This window comes from Anabas testudineus, chromosome 9 (genome assembly GCF_900324465.2).
Source record: "Anabas testudineus chromosome 9, fAnaTes1.2, whole genome shotgun sequence".
Taxonomy (NCBI): domain Eukaryota; kingdom Metazoa; phylum Chordata; class Actinopteri; order Anabantiformes; family Anabantidae; genus Anabas; species Anabas testudineus.
Window position 1 is genome coordinate 25,059,120 of NC_046618.1, and position 26,037 is coordinate 25,085,156.

The 26,037-nt window shown below is 42.3% G+C and overlaps 1 protein-coding gene across 1 annotated transcript; it reads left to right on the forward strand.

Moving 5' to 3' along the window:
• The first annotated feature begins 715 nt into the window (after positions 1-715).
• adam9 (ADAM metallopeptidase domain 9) lies at positions 716-26,008 on the forward strand. The gene is made up of 24 exons (XM_026342448.1): positions 716-1,199; positions 6,449-6,549; positions 10,315-10,373; positions 10,525-10,603; positions 13,321-13,397; positions 14,062-14,263; positions 14,349-14,414; positions 15,002-15,073; positions 15,554-15,723; positions 15,898-15,979; positions 16,264-16,397; positions 16,789-16,960; positions 17,479-17,571; positions 17,730-17,837; positions 17,938-18,028; positions 18,353-18,458; positions 18,784-18,967; positions 19,311-19,391; positions 19,507-19,612; positions 19,837-19,984; positions 20,671-20,773; positions 21,664-21,693; positions 21,990-22,048; positions 22,199-26,008. Exons 1-24 carry the CDS (start codon positions 1,106-1,108, stop codon positions 22,266-22,268), a joined length of 2,487 nt encoding a protein of 828 aa, XP_026198233.1. The 5' UTR covers positions 716-1,105; the 3' UTR covers positions 22,269-26,008.
• The last annotated feature ends 29 nt before the right edge of the window (positions 26,009-26,037 follow it).

Here is a 26,037-nt window from a genome sequence, read left to right on the forward strand (position 1 = left end):
TGCACCACAAGTTGATAAGAGTTCAGCCAATCAGCGGTCGACATTACGAACGCTCCTCTTTCATTGGCTGAGCGCCCAACGCCTTAAAGGTGCGTTAGAGAAACGTGTCAGGAGCTCCCGCAGGTTTTCGATGTTGGAGGAAGGTTTGTTTTCACCGTCTGATGAACTAATAAAGTGAAATTATGAAGTAAAGAAGGAAACACTTTGTTTATTTAACTTTACAGTGTGAGCATGCGCGGTTAGAGCGTTTTTTCCAGCGGAGATTTGTTTATTCACGTGAACAGAGGGTTTCCGGTTAAACTACTTTGACTTCAAAATAAAGGTCTAGCGGTGACATATCGAATTAATGTTTTCCATTTTTTACGGCGTGTTCCGCACATTAAATAAACTCAACAAGACTTGAACACGTTGGATGTGAAGATAAACTGATATTTGAAGCAGATGTGGAAACGAAACTAGACTTAAACGCTCGTACTGACAGCAGCCTTAGCGGATTTTATTGTTCAATCAGTACTGCTTTAGTAAATCATTGGAAAAGAGCACTTGTTGTAGTTTTTAATATTCACCTTTACTTGTGTGTGTGTGTGTGTGTGTGTGTGTGTGTGTGTGTGTTGCCACCTTTCGAGTTCCCTTTCCTGACACACACTCGCTGCTGGGAATAAGAGACACTCTTATTTTGAAGTGCTCCACCGAGGACTTCCGCTAACTTGACGCTAGTTTAGCTTCACCGAGTTTCCAGGGACAGAAACATCAGCTGGACGCGGAGAGGACACGGAGGAAGGAGCAGGAAACACTCGCTGTTTGTGTCTCAATGAGCGAATTCACCGACTGAAACAGCCACAGGAGACAGTTAGGACCCGGACTGTTAAGTTAGCAAACAGCTAAAACGCCCCGTTTACCCGCTGGGACTGGTTCGGCAGCGGGAATGGTTCGTCCGGGAGCAGGACGAAAACCTCGGCTGGGTGTTTAGCATGAGTGTGAGTGGGGGGAGAGGACCGCTGGAAGACGGGAGAAACTATAGGAGCTGCAGAGAGAAACACAGGAGGAGGTGGAGGGTGTCCGAGAGCTGCCCGGGGACATTTGTTTTCACCAGCAGAAGAAGAAGATGAAGATGAAGATGAAGAGGGGAGGAAGAGTGGAGCTGCTGGAGGTCTGCTGGGTGCTGCTGCTGCTGCTGAGCGGAAACGGGCTCTGCAGAGGTGAGGAGGGGGAGAGAGGGGGTGAGGAGGGGGTGAGAGGGTGAGGAGGGGGTGAGAGGGGGTGAGGAGGAGAGGAGGGGGTGAGAGGGTGAAGAGAGGGTGAGGAGGGAGAGAGAGGGTGAGGAGGGTGAGGAGGGAGAGAGAGGGGGTGAGGAGGGAGAGGAGGAGAGGAGAGAGGGTGAGGAGGGGGTGAGAGGGTGAGGAGGGGGGGAGAGGGAGGGTGAGGAGGAGAGAGAGGGTGAGGAGGGAGAGGAGGGGGTGAGGAGGGTGAAGAGAGGGTGAGGAGGGAGAGAGAGGGTGAGGAGGGGGTGAGGAGGGGGAGAGAGGGTGAGGAGGTGAGGAGGGTGAGGGGAGGAGAGGGTGAGAGGGGGGACAAGGGGGTGAGGAGGGAGCGGGGTGAGGAGGGGGAGAGAGGGTGAGGAGGGAGAGAGAGGGTGAGGGCGAGAGGGTTGGGGTGGCGAGGGGGAGGGGGTGAGGGTGAGGTGCGTGCAAGAGTAGGGGCTGGGTGGCGAGGGGGCGGAGGGAGCGAGGGTGCGCGAGGGTGCGCGGGTGGCGAGGGGTGAGAGGGTGCGCGGGGGCGGGTGGGCGGGGTCCTGCGGGCGCAGGGGAGGCGGGTGGCGCTCGGGGGTGCAGGGGGGGAGGGCGGTAGAGCAGGGTGAGCGGCGGGTGATGCGGGTGGGTGAGGGGAGGGGGAGAGAGGGTGTTGATAATGTTCTGACACTGATTGAAGTGTGTGGTTCTGAGCAGGTAGAACACTGTGGGACCACTCATGTATTTGTTATGTTTGCAGCGCTGCAGTCTGTGATTGAACTTTATAAAGAGCATGAACCTGTAAATACACTGTAGGTCAAACTACACATACAAACTATAGTTTAACGTATTATAGTAACAAAGACAAGACAGCAGGTAACCCCCCCACCCCAACCAGGATGTTGTACTGTATCTGTCATGATGAGAGTGCAGCTCCACTGTAGAGTGGACTGAGCTAAAACCATCTACTTTAAATTTAAATATGCAGAACAACTTTACACTTCTAGGATCTGAATAATATACATGAACTAGTTTCCTTAAAGTTAAAGGTGGGAGGATGTTAATGTCAGGGCAGGAAACTAATGCTGGACTCTGTTAAAGCAGGTGGTGAGTCAGAGTCAAATACTAACGAGTCAGAGTCAAATACTAACGAGTCAGAGTCAAATACTAACGAGTCAGAGTCAAATACTAACGAGTCAAATACTAACGAGTCTGAGTCAAATACTAACGAGTCTGAGTCAAATACTAACGAGTCTGAGTCAAATACTAACGAGTCAGAGTCAAATACTAACGAGTCAGAGTCAAATACTAACGAGTCAAATACTAACGAGTCAGAGTCAAATACTAACGAGTCAAATACTAACGAGTCAGAGTCAAATACTAACGAGTCAAATACTAAAGAGTCAGAGTCAAATACTAACGAGTCAAATACTAACGAGTCAGAGTCAAATACTAACGAGTCAGATTTAAATACTAACGAGTCTGAGTCAAATACTAACGAGTCTGAGTCTAAGTATTCCAGTTCTACCATCCTGTCACGATTCAGTACAAGCTCACATTAAATCATATACAAACCTTTTAAAATCAAAATGACTGCACTTCCCGTCTGTTTGTTTAGATTACAGTAAGTATTATGTTGAAGTATTTATATAAACTAAGTCCATTTTTATCTCTGTTGCCTTGAAAGAAGAAGAATGTGAAGAACGTTAGTGTTTTAATAACATAATACTGAGAGGCAGAGTTAAAAAACACCTTTGATTCAACCTGAACCTTATCACAGGGCCACACTGATAAGGTGAGGGTGGAGGGGGGTGGACGGCCTAAAGAAGAGTTTCTTCGCACTGACATAGATAAAAAGTGTGTATTTGTTGGCAGCAGCTGGTTCCTGTAAATAAACTCTCGTAGACGATATCGGAGACTCTCCTCAGCTCACGGTCAACTCACCCCCTCTACCACACTCACCGTCGAGGGTTTATCAGGGTTTTACTTCCTGTCGGCGCCTGAGCTGGAGGACTCGGCTGAACGACGACGCTAAGCTGCTTAAACTGCCTGAGACACATACACAATCTGAAAACACACACACACACACATCGTGGTTCTACTATGGATTATGGCGGCATTTCGCCGTCACACCGTTCTGTGTAAGGCTGCGTTCACACTGAGTTTCTCTGTGTGATTAAAACTCAGCCCTGTCCCGTTTATTAGCAACAGGGAGTGAGGTTATTACAGTAGGAACCGTGGGGATGATGCAGCATTGTGCAGATAAACAGTTGGATCTAGATCAAGATTTCCTGGAGGATAACGTCACTCAGACGCTGAGCTTGTCTGTACATGCAAGAACAAATTCCTGGTGGAATACTTTGTAATGTGCACGTTGTATTTCTGCTGTTTATCAGTTCTGTGACTGTAACAAACGCCCGTTTCTGTGTCCTAAACACATAACTTGTTCCTCCAAAGTCCAGTTGGAAGAATAAAGTGGACTGGACTGTGTTTGTCACCGTCCTCTTGCTGCAGCCTCCTGCATTAAAACACAGCCTGTCCGGACGAAGACTTGAGGCCTGGACACACGAAGCCCACAGACGGCTGTGTCTCCATCGGTCGGACTAGTTTTTGCTGTCTGTCCACATTTTTCTGTTGATTCATCATTTTTAACCTCATCAGCGTTATAGACCGATTAGCTGCTCGTCTTAGCCAATGACTGAACGAGAAGAAAAACATATGTGATGAAATCAAGAAAACGGTTGTGAACAGGGGACACAGAACGCTCTTCTCTATTTTCGATAGAGAAGGGTTCCCTATTCCAAGAACATTCGTGCCAGTTGGCCACAGCTGTCATCATTGTGGTGTGTTCCAGTGCCATATTTCAGTGTCAGGCTTTGTATGTTTCTTCCATAGAACCTGAGATTGGGGGACATTGTTGACCCTGTGTGGCAGTAATAAAATGACGACATGTAGACTGGACGCCTGCGTTAAAGCAGAGCAGCTTGGGGTGGAGGAGAGCGGCACTGTGATACTGTTTTATCTCTGCAGCTGAGGTTGTTTCTTCTCTAATGTTTTATCACAAGAACAATGCATGAATCCAAATCACTGGAGGATTGGTGATTAGGCTGGAAGAGATCAGGGTCGTCCAGCTCAGCCCTCGTTCTGTTAATGAAAGACTTGTTAAAACAACCTTTTTTAATACGTGAATAACAGACAGAAGCCATCACACTGATGTTGACCGTGGAGCAGCGGCCCCTGTTTCCCTGGATTATGACTCACTCTGTGTTTTTTTTTTTCTTTCTTCTTACTGAACATGAACAAACCTTCAGCTCTGAAACATTCACACATTCACTTTCACCCAGAAAACATCCTGAAGTGTTTCCTGTTAAAGATCATGCTGCAGATTTTTAGATCAGGACAAATCCCACGTGCAGATCCAAATCGGCAAGAGCTGAAACTAGTAGTTGGCAGAGAGTTCATCAGCAGCTGTAACCATTTTGGTAGTGGATTAATCATATTGAAAGTAAAATGCCTGAACGAGCTTGTTTACTCTTCTCCAGTGAGTTTTATAATAAATATGTGGAGGTTTTATCTTCTCATCAGCCACAAAATGACAGCAACACCATTTAAAATTAGTCCGTGGGCAACACACAGCAAATGTTAATATTTTTAAAACACATATGTGGAGTTGTGACTGAAGAGCAACGTTGAGCGGATGCAGAGTCTAGATAAAGTCTAGATAATCAGTTTTTACCACGTTTGTCCTTAGAACGGGGCAGCGTCTGTGTTCTGACACCGATTTTATCTTGTTAGTGGTAAATGAACTTGTTTCTGTTTTCAGAACTAAGTGGAAAAATGTGAAAGAGGTCAGGTGTGATTCAGGTTCAGTCGATGTGGAGGGTCAGGTCAGGTTTCTGTGGTTCAGACCCACTTAACCTACTTGGCTGATCCACATCCAGAGCTGGCACCGAGCTCACAGGTTTATTCAGGGGATGGTAGAAATAAGAGTTTCTTAAGCCTTCTGTAGATTTTATTTAAGATTTATTTTTTTCTAAAACTTTCTAAACTTCTCTTCAAGATCTCTGTGTGATTTAAATTTCTTATAGATTTAGCTTAAGCGCTGTGTTCGCACATCATTGTTACCTAAAACTGCAGTTGAGAATTTAGTTGTAGTCTCAAAAAACCTGAAATGACGTCTGCATGAAGGACTAAACAGCGTCCTCTCAATTCTTAGGAAGTTCTCAGTTTCAAGACAAACTAGTCGATTGTCTGGTTGACAAGAAAAGTCAGAGAGGAACAAAACCTAAAATGTGGAAGTGGTTAAGATGCCAGTAATAATTAATTCATATTAACGGCTCTTTGTTACATGTTGAACTGCTCCTTTAAGTGTGACCAATCTGAAGTCAGTCCAATCAGGAGGTCCTGTGTCATAGTCGCCATGACTCAACTTCCAGACACTGCGAGTTAAATACAGGGAAAATATTTCCACCTGTACTCAGGTAACGTGTCAGGAATCAAACCAGCAACCTCAGAGCTCGGCCTCTTCAACCTGCAAACATCCAGAGATTAATTATCATCACATAAACTCAAACGGTGAAGCTACGCTCTGTGCACACTCTCACACAACAACACACGCTCAGAAACGGCGCATTGACTGCACAAAAAGAGGCAAACAAACAGCTGCTAAGCCGGCAGTAATATGAACACAAAGAGTTTATGTAACAGATGGAGAGAGTGGGGAAATGCCGGAGAGGCTACTGAGGTCACATTTTACTTTCTCGTGACCCGAGCAGAGCTGTGCAGACACAAACCATGTTCAGATTCATCACTGGATTCTACACTAAACCAGTTAAGGAGCTAAAAATAGAATCTGAATGAAATGTTTCCTCTGCAGCAGCACGTTGTATCAGACGCCTGGTTTTTATTACCTCCCTCCATCAGTGGGTTTCAAACAAAACCGTTCCTCTGTGCACTAAACATCAGGAGAGAGCTGCCGAACAAGCTGAAAACAAACTCGCAGAAACATGAAAATAAACAGCGACACCACAAGAAGATACTGGTCGCTCCGCTGATTCTAGTACTTTTACCTTAATGTACCTCAAGTCAGAGCTGCGAATGGCGTCACGCCTGAGTTGACTAGGTTACCATAACGATACCAGCACATATGAACACGGTAGGAACATGGAAAAGAAGTGAGTCCTGTAGTTTCGCTGACACTGATTTGTTTCCTCCTGCAGACTCTCAGCAGACTGATCACCTCTCCTCCTATCAGCTGACCGTCCCTCGACCAATAGGAGGCAGGCTGAGGCGGGACGTGGACGGAAGACTACCTGATCAGGTATGATGGTTTTACCATCAAGGTGTTTTTCTACTTGTTCTTCTGGTTTGTTTTATTCCACGGAAGCTGTTTTTGACCTCTGACCTCAGGAAACTGCACAGCGGATGTGCAGTCAGCACCGCCTCTTGTGACCTTCGCTGAGTCAGCTTTAGATTATCTTCCTTGTTCTTCCGTTTGTCCAAAGTCAGTTTAAACATCACAGAGTGGTTCGAACATTTAATCCGTACTGAACACATCATTCAAACATTAACGGTGAAGGTGAGAAGAAGTAACCAAGTGAACCGTACCTACTGCTGGGATTCAGGACTTAACGAACAGGAAGTCAAGTCACAAAACCAAACAACTTTTAACTTAGCACCTGGCAGCTCAAGACGGGATTACTGATGCAACAGTTACTGTCGAATAATTAAAAGTACAATATTTAAAGAATTTCAGCATAAAACAGCACAATCTGAAACACATCAACAACATAATTTTATCTGTCAGCTTAATGAGCTTCTACATCCAACTTATTCACATCAGAATCAATCTAGAAACTTGTGACTTCGTAGACGTTCACATATTTACAAAGTTGTTTCTTTTCTGTTCTGTTTAGTTTGAGAGACTTCAGGTACTTTGCTGTCAGTGGACACTTACTGCTGCTCTGTACACACGGCACAGAGTGCTTGTTGGTCGTGCTCTCAAGTCTGAAAAACTAACGTCACTGCCCTAATCTCTTTTACCAGCAACGCAAGAATCATGTCAAACAGTACAGTAAGAGTACAGAGTCTAAAAATGAGAGCTACTTTCAGCTGAGTGATCAGAACAAGCCCAGACTCAGACGTTTGCCTGCAGCACAACATGTGGCGGAAGAAGACAGAGAGACGTGACAGTTGCTGCTGTAAATTACATCTGCAGACACAAACTGGCACAGACCTAAGGGAAATTAATGTACGATGACTAGATGAATGAAAAGTCCAGTCTGGACTACAAGGTCCTGATGATTTTAGGTTAGTGACTAATCCTAATGCACTTGTTAGAAAACAAGTCTAACTGAAGACAGGCTGTGATTCTCTGAGTAAATAATAGTAATTATTGATGTTACTGGCAAGAAAAAGTAAGTGAACTGTTTATGTTCTCGTTGCCTTGAAGTCTGATCAGATCTTCTCTAAAGTCACAAATATCCACACACTCCGACGATCGTGATCTTTCGTGTCTTTGTTGAACACACCCATTAAACATACAGAAGGAAGGAATCACTGGAGCTGGACAACAAATCCCGCCCCACTGCTGCTCTCCATAAAAACATCACCGCGCCTGGAGTTTGCCAAAGAGCAGTTTGACTCTCCAGATGTGAAGGTAAAATGCAGCACGTCTGTTGTGAAAAGTGGGCCGCATTCCAACATGACAACATCATCCCAGCAGTGACACATGTTCAGTAGGTTCCTGCTTATTTTACCCCACTGACAGAACACGGACCGCGATCCTCCTGGACTCTAACAAAACCGCGAACACGAGCGGTTCCGGAGAAACAATGTTTGGACAGTAATAACTGTTAGTTGGGCCGATAAGGTGGAGCCGAACCTCCTCTACTGAACAGCTGAGTGTGAGATGAGCTTGTGCAGCAGAACAACCTTAAAACACAGAGACGAGTCATCAGAGGAGGATTTAATATGCTGACTGACTCAGACTCTGTGAGTTTCCTGTGCTGTCATCTTCTGTCCCGCCCTGCGTGCTGGAACATGTTCAACACACACACACACACACACGCCCTTGTACATGTTCACACTCTCACGCACAATCTGTCAGCACTATGGTACAACACACACACACACACACACACACACTTGGCATAAAGCATTCCTCGGCTCCTCAGGCCACATTCTCACTGAGATTGTTGTTAAAGCAGCCTCCTACGTTACAACAGTTTCAGAAGCCTCAGGGCAGGAATTGTTATTTAATGCACCAGTGAGACCCTGAAATATGATCCAGGAAGTAAAAATAAGGAGGAACGAGAGAGGAAAGCAGTCAGATAAAGTTATTCACCACACTATGTTACAGCTATGAAGTCTCGCTTTGCTGCTTGTTCTTCACCATCCATCACCGGTTTCCCCATGAACCTGATTAATCTGCTGGTGGTGTTTTGATTAGTGTTGTGACAAACGGCCGTCACACTTGTTTGTCTTGCTCCCTGTGGGATGAGGTGGTTCTGAAACTGACACAAACATCCACTGTCTCGCGCTGTGGTTGGTTGTGTGAAGTAGAGTTGGTGCATCTGCAAACTGGCAGTTCCAGAAACTGTGTTTGTCCTCACACTAAAGATCTAAAACTGGAAATGGTCCTCACAGAAATACACTCACACACAAACACTGTAACGTGCTGTGGTGAAATGTGAGAGCGCTCGGAGCAAGTGACACCGTGTGAAAGTATGCACGTCAACATCTACGTGTATAAACAGAAGAACCGGTTTAAAACACACTGTGATTTACACAGTTCTTCTTTTCTAGATGTGACACTCAGAGCTACAACCAGCAGCGAGTTAACTTTGAAAACATTAATAACATGAAGCATCAGGAGCCATAAAACCATCAATATTATGAAATCTAGAAACTCTAACACATTATTTAAGAGCTGGGATAAACAGATGAGTCTCTGTGTGGGATTCACAGTTCCTCCCCTTCTCCTGTGCTGACCTTTGACCCCTGCTGTGTTAGAGGACGGAGGAGCTGCTGTTGGCAGCTGGGTGATGTCGTCCACCGCTGACTTCCTGTCCTCGCCCCAAACACACACACACACACACACACACACCATCTGTCTGTGTGTGTTCACCCCAGCAGTAATGACATACCTGCTGGTAGCTGCAACACACACACACACACACACACAGAGTATTTGCCAGGTGAGAGGCTCAGGTGACCTTGGAGTTTTCAGACTTTTGCAGTTTGACAGATCTCTCTGAAACTTCCTCAGACTCATTTGGACTTTGTTGACAGTTGTTATTTTCCATAATAACAACAGGTGTTACACAAAACCTGACGCAGCATTAATCATCAGTTTAAATTGTTTTTAAAATGTAAAACGCTGATTACAAAGACACTGAGCGTCTGTGGTTTGGATAATATTGTGGTGTACCTGAGAGAGACCGCTCTGATTGGCTGTTCAGCTTAGCCGGTCACTACAAATGGACCCAGTATGATTTACTACTTCCTATAATACTCATTATGGATTAGAAGCAGCTATAATCCATCTGAAGAGATGTGAAAAAAGTAAAGAGTCCTCGCCCCTCTTCTGTTTTACAGCCACCTGCTGTTTTGAGATATGTCCTAGTGACACGTTTGGTCGAAACAAAGCGACGCAGTCGGTCTCAGCCTCCACTTGATGTCACAGCGCTAAGACAGGAGAAACCTTTAGTCAGACGTTAGAGCAGCTGAACAGAAGTAAAGAAAGACCTGAACCAAGAAGAAAAGTAAAATGAGTGTGTGTGTGTGTGTGATGGAGGCTGATGGCAGCAGGTGGAGCAGTTTGTCACTTAGGGTGCATCTCAGGATGTCCTGTAGGGGTTGGGTGGTGTTGTACCAAATGGTCAGTTTGTGAGAAGCGCACAGAGACCACAGACCTTGAACAGTGGACGTAGCGAAGTGTGACGCCATTCGTTCGTCTTCCTCTAGTTGACAGGTTGGGGGTGTTGCTGAATGCCTGCTGCCACCTACACAATGTGTGAATCAGAACTAACGTGTAGCGCTCACATCCGTCACTAACAGCTTCTCGTCGTCTCTGTTTCCTCAGGTGTCGTACATCATCAGCGTGGACGGAAACGACCACGTTGTTCATCTGCAGAGAAACAAGTAAGTGTTGATCTGACGATTGTTTAACTCTGTTATCAGTCACAACCTGAGCTCTGCATTTTAATTAAACCTCCACCTTTGGATCTTCATTAATCATTAATATTGGATGAAATAACAATTATATTAATTGGAAATGATTTGTTGTTTTCAGGCTGCTGCTGCCTGCAGATTTCACCTTGTTTACCTACAGTCAGAATGGATCGCTGGTGACATCTAGACCACCTGTAGAGGTAACACACACACACACACTTTGTATTTATTCTGTATTTGACAGTTGATTATATTCAGTATTTCCCAAACTGTAAATCAGTGTTTACATTGTTCTAGACGTAGATGCAGGGAATGAAAACGCCCATCAGATACATTCATTTCTGTCTCTCCATTGATTGTTATCTGTGCAAATAATAATCATTAATAATAATAATTATTATTATTATTACTCATAATAAGTTTAATTAAAATTTAGTTAAAAATCCCTGAAAGGTCGAATCACAGACTAATATTTTCAGCTGAACGTCTTCTAATATTTAATTCAAACATCCGCAGTTCCTCTGAGGGGGCGTTTAGGTGCTACAGCAGTATAGAAACAAACTGAACCAAACATCAAATCTGAACCATCAGAACAAAAAAAATCTAGAGCTTAGTACAGAAATGCAAAACAGAACAATAAAAATAGTGAAAGATGAAGAAGGAGGTGATGACACGGTGTGATGCTCCACGAGGGTGGCTGCAGTTATCTGAGTCACTGGAGTTTGTTTGGAGAACAGAAGTATAAAATGGAAATACTTAAATTACAAATACCTAAATACTCGCAGTAGTTGAGTAACTGTACATTCCACTGCAACTCAGTGTAACGTCACTGGAGCCGTTGGGTTTATTGAAACAAAATTTTTCCCATGAAGAGAAGCATGATGGGAATTTCCTCTGACTCTGTGCACTTATACTTCCTGTCTCCTGACCCCGAGCTCCATCACCTCCCCTGCTCTCTGCATATGATACTGTAAATGATCGAGCATCTCAGATTCAAATCTGAATTACTTTACTGGCACATGTAAATACATCTGTACGAAAACTGGATTCACTCTGAGTCACTGCAAAAGGGAAACTACACAGCAGGGTTGTGTTTGCTAAAACACCAACAGCTAATGTTTCCTGTTCCTGAGAAACGTCTCAGTCGTCAACTGCAAAACATCTTAATTGACTTTTTCAAATGAATTTTTTATGGAGTTTGGTGCAGCTGTGACATAGAGCTAAATAACAATAATGGCTGCAGTCTACATTTCCTGTGTGTGTGTGTGTGTGTGTGTGTGTGTGTGAGATAAATGATAAATGATAAATGAAGATCTAGTGCATAATTCTGCCCCAGTGCTCCATATACCTTCAGAACCTGCCTGAGAATTGTCATGTTTTTAGATTTTCACCAGTAGCAAAACAATTTAATCAATTTTTATAATCACCATGGTTTTAAAATGATGTATATTATTGGATGTTATATTTGGTGTTATTAAACAACAATACATATATGAACAACTATGAACTAGCAGAAGGTGGAAGTAAATGTACTAAATATCTGGTATATATTTTGTGATGGATGATTTTGATGTTATTTACATATTAATAATCAAAATAGACGTTAGGAGACACAGAGTCCAACTCACTCTCACACACTGGCAGACAGGAAGTGTTCTGTAAGCTCCTCTGAGAGTGACAGCTGATATTTCCAGTCAGCTGATTACTCACTTCTTCTTTTTAAATATTATATATTATTATACAGATGTTCGGCAGCTCCGACCAGCTTTTGTTCAATTTGTGTCTGATAAAAAGTTCTGGACAGACCACCTGCTGTCTTGCACGCTTAGCTGTAAATATATCCACATATTCAGTGATGGAAGAAGTACTCAGATACTTGACTCCACTCGGTACTTTTACCAGCTGTACTTCATTAATGCAGAAACTCACATTAGAGGAAACAGGCAGAGCTTCACTGACAAACTGTGTCAGTTCAGTCTAATCACTTTAGTCAACACATGATCATAAAACTCTTCTTAATTATATGCATACCAACATATTTTCCACCCAGTGCCGTCAGTCTGCAGCCTCCCTCAACTGTCACTGATCCATCAACTGAACCTAAACCAAGTAAAACTCTAAATACTGAGCTCATTAAACAAGCTTAGACTCACAGTAACAGTGTGAGGTGCAGTTTATTCCTCCAGTTACAGTGTGAGGAGTAGTCTTCAAATCTCTGCAGCTGACAGTTCATTCTGCAGGTTTCCTTCTTCACATAGTATTTTACTCTCAGTACGTTTGTGATTTGTCCTGTTTTAGCTATAAATCATCTATTGATCATGTCCTAAGCTCATTCCACCATCATGTGACGACTGAGCTGAAAATCTTTCCTTGAGGCCTTTTTCTGTGAGCTGTAGGGACCAGACTGCATTTGTAGTGGGAGGGAGGGACTGTAGACCTGGATTAGGATGTTCCTTGTCGGAGCTCTGAACCTGATGCAGCAGCTACTGGAGGCCGGTGCAGACATATGGACAATGGTGTGACGTGCTGCTGCATTTTGGGTCATCTGGAGTTTGATTGTGCATGATGGTCGCTAAGACGCTGCAGTAGTCAAGATGAGAGATGATAAATGCCTGATTTGATTTTTCTCATGTTGTGGAGGGTGAATCAGCTGCCTGAGAGAGGAAGGAGGTGTGGTCAGCTTAGCTGGTTGTCAGTGATGAACCCAGATTCTTGCCAGAATCACTGGAGATCTCAAGTAGATGCTGGTGCATCTGTCTTGGAGAAACTGAGTTGAAAATGTATTTCTCCACCCAAAGGTAGGAAGAGCATTGTGTCACCATCACAGCCGTGACAGGAGAAGCTGTGTGAGGGTGTAGATGATGTGACACATACTCAGCGAGGAGGCTCTGTTTCACCAGCTGCTGTTGTTTTACAGAACCACTGTCACTATCAGGGCTTCGTTCAAGACATGGAGGGTTCTTCTGTTGCCATGAGCATCTGCAACGGCCTCAGGTAAACAAAACACAGAACAACAACAACAACAATAATAATATTAATAATAATAATAATGTGACATTTGCACTGGACTCATGAGAACCACGAGTGAACAGCAGCAGCTGCTTTCTGGTCCTTGAAGGTTCACTGGATGTTACACTACTGCTGCTGTTACTTTACACACACTGTACGCAATTTATATACACTTCATACACACTGTACGCAATTTATATACACTTCATACACACTGTACGCAATTTATACACACGTCATACACACTGTACGCAATTTATACACACTGTATAAACAATACACAATGTACACACCTTACAGACACTTTATGAACACAGCAGACGCTTCATGCTCACTGTACACGCTCCGCTCTCTCAAGGACAGAGTTGTTGTCCTATTTATATTCTTTGCACAGATGGGTGTGTGTGTGTGTGTGTGTGTGTGTGTGTGTGTGTGTGTGTGTGTGTGTGTGTGTGTGTGTGTGTGTGTGTGTGAGTGAGTGTGTGTGTGTGTGTGTGTGTGTGTGTGTGTGTGTGTGTGTGTGTGTGTGTGTGTGTGTGTTCTCCTGCTGCTTCAGTCTGTGTGATTCCTCAGTAATTATTTTGTTGATCTTAACACTTTGACTTCATGTGTGGACGTGTTCTAATATTTTTGGTCTCTCTTTCTTCAGAGGAGTGTTACATCTCAACGACGATAGCTACGGTATCGAGCCGCTAGCATCCGGCCCCGACCAGCACCTGGTTTACCGCTTACAGGACGTGACATCACAGCCCCGGGGGTGTGGAACGCCACATGATGAGCACAACCACGCTAACTCCACGGAGCATGCTCCGTACGAACCAAAGGAAATCCACCACAGACAGCACAGCAGGGTGAACTCTCTCTCTCTCTCACACACACACACACACACACTGTGAGGATTTATTACCATCCACTGATTCATCATTGACGTTGCAGGTGAAGCGAGCTGTTCTCCATCAAACTCACTATGTGGAGCTGTTGCTGGTGGTCGACAACGACAGGGTGAGACACTCAAACACAACTTCAGCTACGTTTACACAAAGAAGTGACTCAAATGTGATTTTTCTTTTTTCTAGTGACTCAGGTCTGATTTTTATTTTTTTATTTATCTATTTATTAATGTGAACAAACCAAGTGAGCCTACTATAAATGGTGATTCAACTGAATGTGACAGTGAAACAATACCAAAATCTTAATTCAAGTGAAGTAACAACTGGGAGAATGTGAATCTGAAACTGATCCTCTAAAATAGAGATGTATCACTCTGTTGGATCTAAAGCAGCGTTAGAGTGAAGCATCTTCTTTTACATGAATACAAATTGTGGTAGTAGTTGAAATTCCTAAACGCTTAATTAAATGTTTTCAACCAAACTCTTTAATTTACACTGACAGTTTAAGACTGTGATGGTTCGTACAGAGCCAACAGCAAACTAAAAGTCACAGTGTCAGTCTGCCTGTTTGTTCATCTTCAAATTAACCTTTTTGAAATGTTACAAAATCATTTTGTTATCGTAATAATAAATATTATTATTATCATCCCAACACAAATAAAACATTGGTCTGAAGATTTTCTTTCTGTCTGTGCTCAGTATAATTTTATGAACAGGAATGAGACAGCAGTGAGGGAGGAGATGGTTCATCTGGCCAACTTCATAGACAGCGTGAGTAAACACACACACAAACCATTTCCAGACTAGATCTCAGCACATGTCCACAGATGAAACAAAGTTTTATGGACCCTTCAGTGTCACGAGCCTCAACTCTGTAACAGAAAGAAAAATATGTTCAGAAACCAGCTTTAGTGATATTTGTTTCTTGAATTAGAAAAAAACTTTAACTCTGCATCCAACACCAGCTGAGACTGATGTCAACAAACAGACCAACGATCTGCACCCTGCACTGTAATAATGATTAATTACATAAACTATTGTGCAGATTTGCAATTTGTATCAGGAAGTTGGATAAAAAAAATATGTTCAGGTGAAAGTTTTTAAGACTAATTTTCAACATTCGTGGTTCTTAATGTCGACACATGGTGAAACTCTTTTACGACTTCTCTCCTTCTGTACATTTAATTTATTTCATTATTCAGTGAATGGATGTTGGTTTTAAAAACGTAACAGTGACGTGTGTGTCTGCAGATCTACATGCAGCTGAATGTCCGAGTGGTCCTGGTAGGTCTGGAGATCTGGACACAGCAGAACCCGATCAGCACCGAGGGAGGAGCTGGAGAGGTGCTGAGTCGCTTTACCCAGTGGAGAGAGAAGGAGCTGGTCAACCGGCGCCGGCACGACTCAGCACAACTGATACTGTCAGTGAACACACTCTGTAACACACACACATTCTGTCGCACACACACATTATGTGACACACACACTCTGTAACACACATACATTATGTGACACACACACCCTCAACTCATTATTTGAGAGGTGCAGGGAAAACACACACATGATGATGATGATGATGATGATATTGTCTGCAGGAAGAAGAGTTTTGGAACAACAGCTGGAATGGCCTTCGTCTCCACCGTCTGCTCCAGGAGTCACGGGGGAGGGATCAACGCGGTTCGTTCTGATTTATAAGCGAGGATGTTCAGAATATTAGGATCACCTCTGACTATGATACTGTTCTGTAAAACACCACCTTTAACTTTAACACCAGCAATAAACAAAATCTTATCTGACTTAACTTGAGCTTCATTAACACAGATGTGTCTGTTTTGATAAAGATAAGTGTTTATATACATTTACATAGATAAATACTGTTATGAAAGAAAACTACAAACTAACGCTGTGTTCAAGTCATATGAAAGTGTTGGGAATTCTAACACCCGCTCTCTCTCCCTCAGTTCATCAATAACGACGTTCCCTCGTTTGCCTCCATCGTGGCTCATGAACTTGGTCACAACCTGGGGATGAATCATGATGACGGACGTCCCTGTACCTGCCCCACCCTCTCCTGCATCATGAACTCTGCAGCCACGTAAGACGGAATCCTGAATATACATAAAAAATTCTGCATGTACTGTATGTATACTGTGTGTATACTGTGTACTGTATGTATACTGTGTGTATACTGTGTACTGTATGCATACTGTGTGTGTATACTGTGTACTGTATGTATACTGTGTACTGTATGTATACTGTGTACTGTAGGTATACTGTGTACTGTAGGTATACTGTGTGTATACTGTGTTCTGTGTGTATACTGTGTACTGTATGTATACTGTGTACTGTAGGTATACTGTGTACTGTGTGTATACTGTGTACTGTAGGTATACTGTGTACTGTGTGTATACTGTGTACTGTAGGTATACTGTGTACTGTGTGTATACTGGGTACTGTATTTCCTTCTCTCCTCTTCTTCTCTGCAGAGGATCCAGAAACTTCAGCAGTTGCAGTGCTGATGATTTTGAGAAAATGATTTTGTTAACTGGGGGAACTTGTCTCCTGAACGTCCCCCGGCCTGATGAGGCCTACAGCGCCCCCTACTGTGGGAACAGACTGGTGGATGTTGGAGAGGAGTGTGACTGTGGATCTCAAAAGGTCTGTGGAGATTTGTGTTTTATTTTATGTTAAATCAAAGTCAAAAACATTTCACAGTTAACCTTAAATATGAAATCTTTAGGAGCCCTCACTTCTGTAAGTAGTTTAAATAGTCTCTGTGTAAACAGGATCATTTTATAGCTTCAACTTCTAACCCTGTTTGCAAATGACACAGTCATCCAGTAAAAAGTTAGAAAAATAGTGTTTTAAAAAATGTCCTAAAAATCTCCTATAAATATAAATAAAAAGTCAAAAAGCCTTAAAATGATAGAAAGAAAAAAAATCATTAATCAGTTTTTGAAAATGCTTGAACAATATTTAAAAATATACCTTGTTCCAAGGTGACTGCAAAAAATCTAAAATATTTAATAAACGGTATTAAAATAAAATAATACAGTAACAAACTACAAACTAACTAAAATCCCTACCTGAAAAAGTTTGGATTTAAATTATCACAGTTACATTTAGTTAAATCCATATATGCATTAAACGTGGGTGTGTTTGTGTGTGTTGAACAGGAGTGTGAGGAGGACCCCTGCTGTGAGTATCAGACCTGTAAATTGAAGTCTGGAGCTCAGTGTGCGTACGGAGAGTGCTGCCAGAACTGTCAGGTAAACAGAGTCGAGCAGAGACTCAACGTATTAAAACAAACAGAAACACAGTTTTCGCCCTCATCAAGTGATGAGATGTGTCAAGAGATAGGTAGATAGTTAGAATCTCTCAGCTCCTTTATGTGAATGACTTTTGCTCTGTGTGTGTGTTCGTTCAGTACCGGCCTGGAGGAACAGTGTGTCGCTCCAGTATAGACGCTGAGTGTGATCTACCAGAGTACTGCAACGGCTCTTCATCCTTCTGTCAGAGCGACGTCTTCGCCCAGGTGACTTTTATCTGAGGGGGCGCCACACTCACTCAGTTTCCTCAGTCACCATCTGAAAGTCTGAACTGCTTCTTATAATCTGTTGACGTGTGTGTTTCAGAACGGGCAGCCATGCAGGAACCAGCAGGCCTACTGTTACAACGGGAGGTGTCAGCACTACGACGGGCAGTGTCAGGCCATATTTGGAGCCAGTACGTACCGCAGACAGTTACTATGTTCAGTGACGTGTTTCTTTTCTGTGGTGGTTTGTTAGAAAAACAGTTTATTACCCACATTTCTTTTTTACTGTCAGAGTGAGTGAAACGTTCTGTACTCCAAATAAATACAGGTTCAAACTAATTAACAAGATTTAGTTACTTTTCTGTTTGTTTATCACATTTTCATTCATGAATCAGTTGTTTTGACATCACACTGATATTAAATGATTCAAAGTGTTTGTTTGTAGGTTTCCCTTCAGTATCACTTGTACTAATAAAGTCACTGTGCTTCCTCTTCTCTCTCCTCCTCATCCTCAGAGGCGAAGGCGGCTCCTGAAATCTGTTTTAAAGACGTCAACAGTAAAGGAGATCGTTTTGGCAACTGTGGCTACTACAACGCTGGCTACAGGAAGTGTGAGAGCAGGTAAAACACATTTTCTCATTTCCATCACTTAAATCTCACAGTACATATAATCAGCAGGATGTTTAAACTAAGACTTTTTTGCTCCCCAGACACTGACACTAGTCATTTTCTAAAGTTACTCGTCATAATTTAGTTGTTTGGAAAATGCTAGAAGTAACTTGAAGTAGATTTAACACCCTTTGAAAAGTAAATAACCACTGTACACACTCAAATCTAGACTAGAGCTCATCAACAGATATTCAGATTATTTATTATAAAAACATAAGAAGTTAATAATAATAGTGCAGTTTACCTGATCACATGATGTTTGTATCCCTCTTTGTAGAAACGCTCTGTGTGGGAAGCTGCAGTGCTCCAATGTTCAGCAGACCACGGTTTTCGGGATCGAACCGTCGATCATCACCACACCGATCGCTGGAGGGAAGTGTTTCGGAGTCGACTTCAGGCTGGGATCAGACGTTCCCGATCCAGGAATGGTGAACGAGGGAACCAAGTGTGGAGACAACAAGGTGAGGTGAATAGGGGGGAGGAGAGAAAGGTAATGGGGAGGAAGAAGAGGAGAGGAGATGAGATTAAACAAAGTAGGAAGAGAAGAGGAAACAAGGTGTGGAGGAAAGGAGGGAAAGAAAGAGGGGAGGTAAGAAGAGAGGAAAAAGTCGAGACGGGACCAGGAGGATGACAAGGGAGAAGAAGATAATGAGTTGAGTAGAAGTAAGGAAAGGAGGTTAGGAAAGTAAAGAAGAAGTGGGAAGGAAATGGAAGAGGAGCGGAAACGAGGAGGCAAGAGGGGTAGGAGAGTTAAAGGTAACACAGAGAGATGGTGACTGAGCTTTCTTCTTCTGTGGTGTCCAGGTGTGCATGAACTTTGAGTGCCGAAGTGCCGACGTGCTGAACTACGACTGTGACGTGGAGAAGAAATGTCACGGACACGGGGTGAGGCTCACCTGTTTCTCATATTTCAGTCAAATCTGTTCACGTGTGGCGCGTCAGGTACGTCACACCTGAGTGTGTGATCCGAATGTGAACATAACCTGTGTCTGTCTCTCAGGTGTGTAACAGCAACAACCACTGTCACTGTGAGGATGGCTGGGAGCCACCGGACTGTGCCATCAAAGGTTATGGAGGCAGCGTGGACAGTGGACCCACGTGGAACGGTACGGTCACCTTCAGACAGGGTGGAACATCACTTAGTACATTTACATTTACTACTGTAATAAGTACTTAACGTGAGTATTTTCATCTTCTTAAATTGTATTTTGTGGGTTAAAAAAAATCCAGTTTCCAGTTTAGTAAAACTAGATGACTGCCTTGAGAAAGAGGAGTGGGGCGTCCTAGCGAGGTTAAAGAGGTTAATATGAAATCTGTCTGTCCCCCTCAGATAAAGACACGTCTCTCAGGGACGGGCTGTTGGTCTTCTTCTTCATCGTTCTTCCTCTTCTCGCTCTGGGTGCGTTTGTTTTCCTGCGCAGGAATGTGCTACTGCGACAACTCGGGCTGAGCCGCAGGAAGAGGTCGCAGGGTTACCAGTGAGTCTCGACACATCGACACAGACCTTAACACTGATATCATCACATTACACATTTTTGGACGAGGGGGCACTTTTCAGTGAGGGTGGGGGGTTGGGTCTGGGTGGTTTTGCAGACGGGAAAGTTTTCATAAGGATTATTTCTTCATAAGGAAACTTAACTGTGGATGTGGTTTGTGTTTTTTATGCACTGGGACCAGGCTGTAAAACATGAACACAGACAGAATTAACATTTATCTTCCAGACTCCACAGCTGACGTCACGCTTGTCGTCATCCTAAAGGTTTCAAGAGCGTTTCCAGTCGTCAGCAGCTGACGGCGACTCAGCTGTTGTTTCTATGAATAATCAGATCAGACTGACAGCTGCTCTGAACACAGCTGTTCACTGTGCTGCGTTCAAGGACAACTGTTCTAAAATAGTCCTCTGTGCTGTGTTATAAATTTGAACAGTGAACATAGAAAGACGTGTCAACATCATGGCAGCAAACTTCTGCGATTATTAGGTTCTATCCTTTAGTAGTTTAAGGGTTAGGGTTATCTCAGTTCAAAAATATTTATTAAGTTTATTATCTCAGTTATTTAAAGAATATTATTGACACTGTCAGAAGAACTAACAGCAGAAAACATGTAGACAGCTTTTCTGAAGAGTATGATATCAGAGTTTTTGTTCCGACTTTTCTGTCTTCAGGGCTGACGGTGCAGCTTCAGACAAACCCAGCAGAGCCCCGCCTCCTAGGGCGCAGCCTCCATCTGTTGCCCGCGGCAACGCCAACAACATTGTCAGAGACGGGGTGAGTTTACCGACAGGTTGAGGCTGACAGCTTGTAAAATAGGGGCTGAGTGTGTGTTTGAGTTATAGTTCGTGTCTAACTCAGACTAAACTACTGACAAAAACCACTAAATACTATTCAAGGAATTTCCTTCTGGTTATTGGCAACTCTAAAACTGGGCTGTGCAATTTTACCATCCTCTTACAAAAACAAAGGGTAGTTTAAATAATTGTTGCTAGATAGAGCTCTACTCTGCCTGTATGTTTGGGCTTATTGTCGCGGTGAAGAATAAACCAGTCAGGCTCAACCAGATGTCTGCTGATGAGATTGATAACACAAAGAATCTAAACATCTTAAGTTTCTTAAATGTTGTGTATGTACAGAAACTGTGATAAACCAAATTATAATATGTAAAACCTTTGACTGTGCTGACCAGGAGGCTGCTGCTTATTATGATGATGATGATGATGATGTAGATGCACTCCCGGTAAGCCTCAGGTGTAGTTTAGTGTGTTAGCTTTTGGTAGATTGAGTGTTTGTTACAGCTTCATCCTGTGTGAGATTCCCAACAAAGTTGTTTAATCACTTTATCTTTGTGATTCATTTAGTTTTTAATACCGAACACTTGAGTTAATATGTAAACAAGCTGTGGTAACCAATCAATAAATGGTCAAATCAAATGATTGATTTGATTGGTTGTTGATTAACACATCAGTAGGTTTGTTAGGAGTGTGTGTGTGTGTGTGTGTGTGTGTGTGTGTGTGTGTGTGTGTGTGTGTGTGTGTGTGTGTGTGTGTGTGCGCGTGTGCGTGTGTGCGCGTGTGTGTGCGTGTGTGTGTGTGTGTGTGTGTTACTGACAGTCAGTGTTTGTATTAAAACTAACTAACATCCTGTCCTCTCTCCATGTGAAGCACCACGCTCAGCTACTGCCACCACAAAAGGTAAAACCCTGACATACTTTAAGAAACTACCACTGTAATACTACTACTACTACTACTACTACTACTACTATTATTACTACTACTACTACTACTACTACTACTACAATAGTGCTCTGTGATCTGCGTCTTATGACTTTTTCCTGTCGTCTGTGTTGTTGTCACTCTTGTTCTTGGAGAAAATGACAAATTACTTTGTTAAAGCGGATTTAAACTCTGCAAATATAAAAATAATCATTGAATATCATGTTGTGATTGTGCAGTAACTGTGCTGTATTTCCTCTGTGTGTTCTGATCAGGTGGTGGAGACCAGCAGGACAGCTCCATCCTACGCTCCGAAGCCTCCTCCTCCTCCACAGTAAGAGAAATGCCACAGATCTGTTAATGTTTGCTGTTTAAGTTTGTCTAAAGTTGGATGTTGTTTGTGGATCGTGATAAGAAACAGAAATGTAAAAATGGTTTCAGTATCAGTTGTTGATTTCTCTTTTCTGGTTCATTCCTTTCTCAGAAAACCGAAACCTTGTGCTGCATCACAGCCGCTGGTGCCTCAAAGAGCTGCTCCTCCTCCACCTGTCTAAAACATCAGGAGCCCCGCCCCCACCTACTACACCTGGACGTCTCCCCTCTTCTTCTTCTTCTCTTCTTTTTTCTTTAACTTCTCCAACTTCAGTCCACTAGTGACCTGCCAAGAAATTATTTTGCAGCCAAGATGGTGGATGTCTGCTAGAGGACCCGACTCTAAACCGGACTACCAGGAAACTGGACTTTTTCAGACTGGGCTGGGAAATTAGCGGAACATACAGGAACACAGTGGGACTGAACTGCTTTTACTTTATTTGTTTCCTTCTTTAAAGTTCAGACAGGCAGTAAAAGCTGAGCTCCATCAGCTGACACTCGGTCCGCTCCGTCATTAAACCAGCCAATCATATCTCATCACTACACAGGCTAAAAAACACTAAATTGTTACAGAACAAACATGTAATTCCATCAGTGTTCTGTATTTATATTAACGGTTGTTTTAATTCACTCCTTAATCCTCTGTTATTTCACATTAGTTAGCGTGCTAGGTAGCTAACAGGAATTTGAGTGCTAACACTCAAAAGGTTAAAGTTACAAAGTCTTAGTTAACACTAGTTAGCTACAGCGTCTCCCAAATATTTACTAACAGTAAATATATAAGTTCATGGGCTAATGCTAGTTATCAGTTAAACAGAGTTTAGTCCAAAATCAAGTGGATATAATTTTACAGCATGGAATCCAGAGGGCTAACTAACCACTGCTAGCTAACAAAGCTGTTGCCAAATGTCAGAACTGAATAGGTAGTGACTGAATAGTCACTACCTATTCAAATATTTATTCATCAATAAATGCTATTTCATACCCATATTAATCCACTTCCTCACCCTCTATCACTAAAATCTACTTTAGGTATTTAGCATTTTGGCTAATTAACATTTTCTAGCAGAAAGTGCTAGAGTTGGTGTTACAAAGTTATAATGCAGGTTTTCTTCATTTGTCCTTATTTCATACTACTAGCGTTGCAAAACATTTGCTTTCCCTGTTTTTAACTAAGCTTTGACAGCTAATCGTTAAATGTACAAATAAATGAGCTAATGCTAACTGTAACAAAACAAAGGGAATAATACATAAATAGAACCACTAAAAGATACTAAACACATACAAAGACATATGAAACACTACAAAACCAGTGGAAAGAGGTGCGAAATGTGGGGCCATTAAAAGAACTTGTCCAGCAGCTTTCTCCACAAACTAACAATAACTGTTAACATCCAAATGTAATCAAAACTGAGAACTGTGCAAATGCTAAATACATGATTTGTAACAATATACAAACTGTGATTGGCTGGTTTGAAGACACAGACTGGGGTCACTCTGCACCTGTTCCCTCACCTGGACTTTCTAACTTTCTCTCTGTGAATGGAAGCACTGGTGCCGTCTGATTGCACCTCCCTTCTGCTCTGCACTGTTGTAGGAATGTAACGAACCCCTGCTCCTGCTGCTGTGGTCGCTCCGGCGTGCACTCTCTCCAGAATTGTAAAATCACAGTATGCAATGGCGCCTGAGTGCAGAACTCTTGTGGGTTTCAGTTCCTCTCCTGTGGATCTGGGTTTGTGTGGTACGTTGATGTTTGTTACTACGCCGGTTTGTGTTGCTGCAGGGAATGTACCCTCGCCTCATTTAGTTTTCACACAGAGGAAATCTCACCTGAAACACTTCAGCGCTGTTAAATCTGATCTCTGGGATGCTCTGTAGATGTTTGGTACATCCTCTCTTCATTTATATGTCCTGTGGAAAACTGAATGAGGAAAACTAAACTCTGTTAAACAGTGTTTTCTGTGTTTTTCATGTCTTTTCTGATTGTTCCATGGCCAATACATTTAAAGCAGAATAAATACATTAAACACTCTGCAGGTGATTTACTGTGGAGACAGGTGCTCTGAAGATTCTGTTTTCCTCCATGTTTCATTAGGTTGCACAAAGTCATCAAGAGTAAATACAGAGGCTTAAAATCCTAATGGTTCTAATTTGCATTATCGCAGGTACTTTTAGATCCAACAAACTTCCTGAGAAAAGTCCTTCTAGTTCCAAAGATGCAGGAATTTTAGGTAGAAATGTACCTTATGTCAACAGTCCACAAGTGATTTGACAGAGTAGTTGTTCATGTGGTTGGGTCAGCTTTGCCTTTTAATGTTCTGTTTTTGGTGCACAACCAAAAATGTCTCACAGCTTTCATTACAATAACATCACCACCGATCCAATGTTTTTTCAGTGGCAATTTTCAGTTCAAATCCACCTCTGTGATTGATATAAAATAAAAACACTGTTGCAGCCTGTGACTGTAGGACAATCATTTACAAACTTGATGCTGTGATGTGAGAAAAAAATAACCAAAATCTGATTTGGAACCGTTACTTAAACTGAGCTCGTATATAGAATAAAAGCATCAACAATGACATGAAGATTTGTCACATCCTGTACAAAAATCTGAAAATAAACCATCTCTCCTGTGTTACAGTAGGAGCTTTGTGTAAACCCTCACTTTAATTTTGAACCCTGTAGAATTGTCTAAAACGTAATCTGAGTTTAGAAGTCCCAAAACTATTGTAGAGAGAGGAGACCCAAAAATATATTTATTTATTTAGTAAGGAAAATTATCCAATTATACAGTATTTGTATGTGGCAAAAGGATGACCCACTTTATTTGAAAGTGGGAAAAAATGAGTCAGGTGTTTCAATCAATGGTTTGACAATCAGGTTTCAGTCTGGGACGTCCTGCCTTACGTATAGAAGAGAAAACTGGGTCTTGATATCTGATCAATGACAAAAATCTCTATTAAACACAATGTTCCTCTTTTATTACACATTCTATGAAGTGTCTTTGACTGTTTTAAGAATTACTTTAATCTTCTGCTCAAATTAGATCCAACTTTATTGTCATTACACTTGTACAAGGCAACAAAATGCAGTAAACCGTGAGGTTGCACTGAGATTTTGGATACAGTCCATGAAAAGAAAATAGTGGACTGCTATATCACAGTTCTTTTGCATAATATAGTTCAATCTCATCATCATCATACTTACCTTTGCTTGTTATGCAGTTATTAACTTACTGAACATCCCAGACTGAAGATATAACAGCGTTGACATAATCTGTTAAACTTACACCAAATGTTTCAGTTTCGGCCGTGAACCTGGATGCACTGTGTGTTGAAAAGATCATTATGTTGATATATTTACCTGCTTAATATATTATTTAATTGTCTTGACTGTTAAAAACATAGGGCTACTTTGGTGCCAACAAATGAAAAGCATCAGTGTTAACACCCAGAATTTAGTTCCTGAGAAATGTTAACGTGGGGTCAGTGAACTGCTTCTGCTGCAGCTGCTGCTGACTTTAGAGGTAAAATGAATCTGGTGATTTTCTGCATTTTTCCTAAAGTTATCACACACTGTACTTCCAGGGTGAGAAAGACTCAAAAGCAAACCTGTTACATGTTCGATTTGTTTTTTACCTTATGACTTGTTTGACACCAGGTGGATGACATCAACTGGTGTCACCTGATCTCCCTGAATACTGATATCCCCATGGCAACGCAGAGACACTCATCACCTTTTTTCTGTTATAAATGATTTTATATATTCTTTTCTTTTTTGCAGATGTAACACTTTTTTTCTGTGGTAATGCAAAAATCTTCGAATGAGTTTTTACTTCATGAATAAATATCAATGTGTGACATGGAAACGCCTTCAGCTTTTGTGATTTGAAATAGTGATAATAAAAAACAAGCATTTTTAACTTGATGCATGTTGATAACATGATTGTTT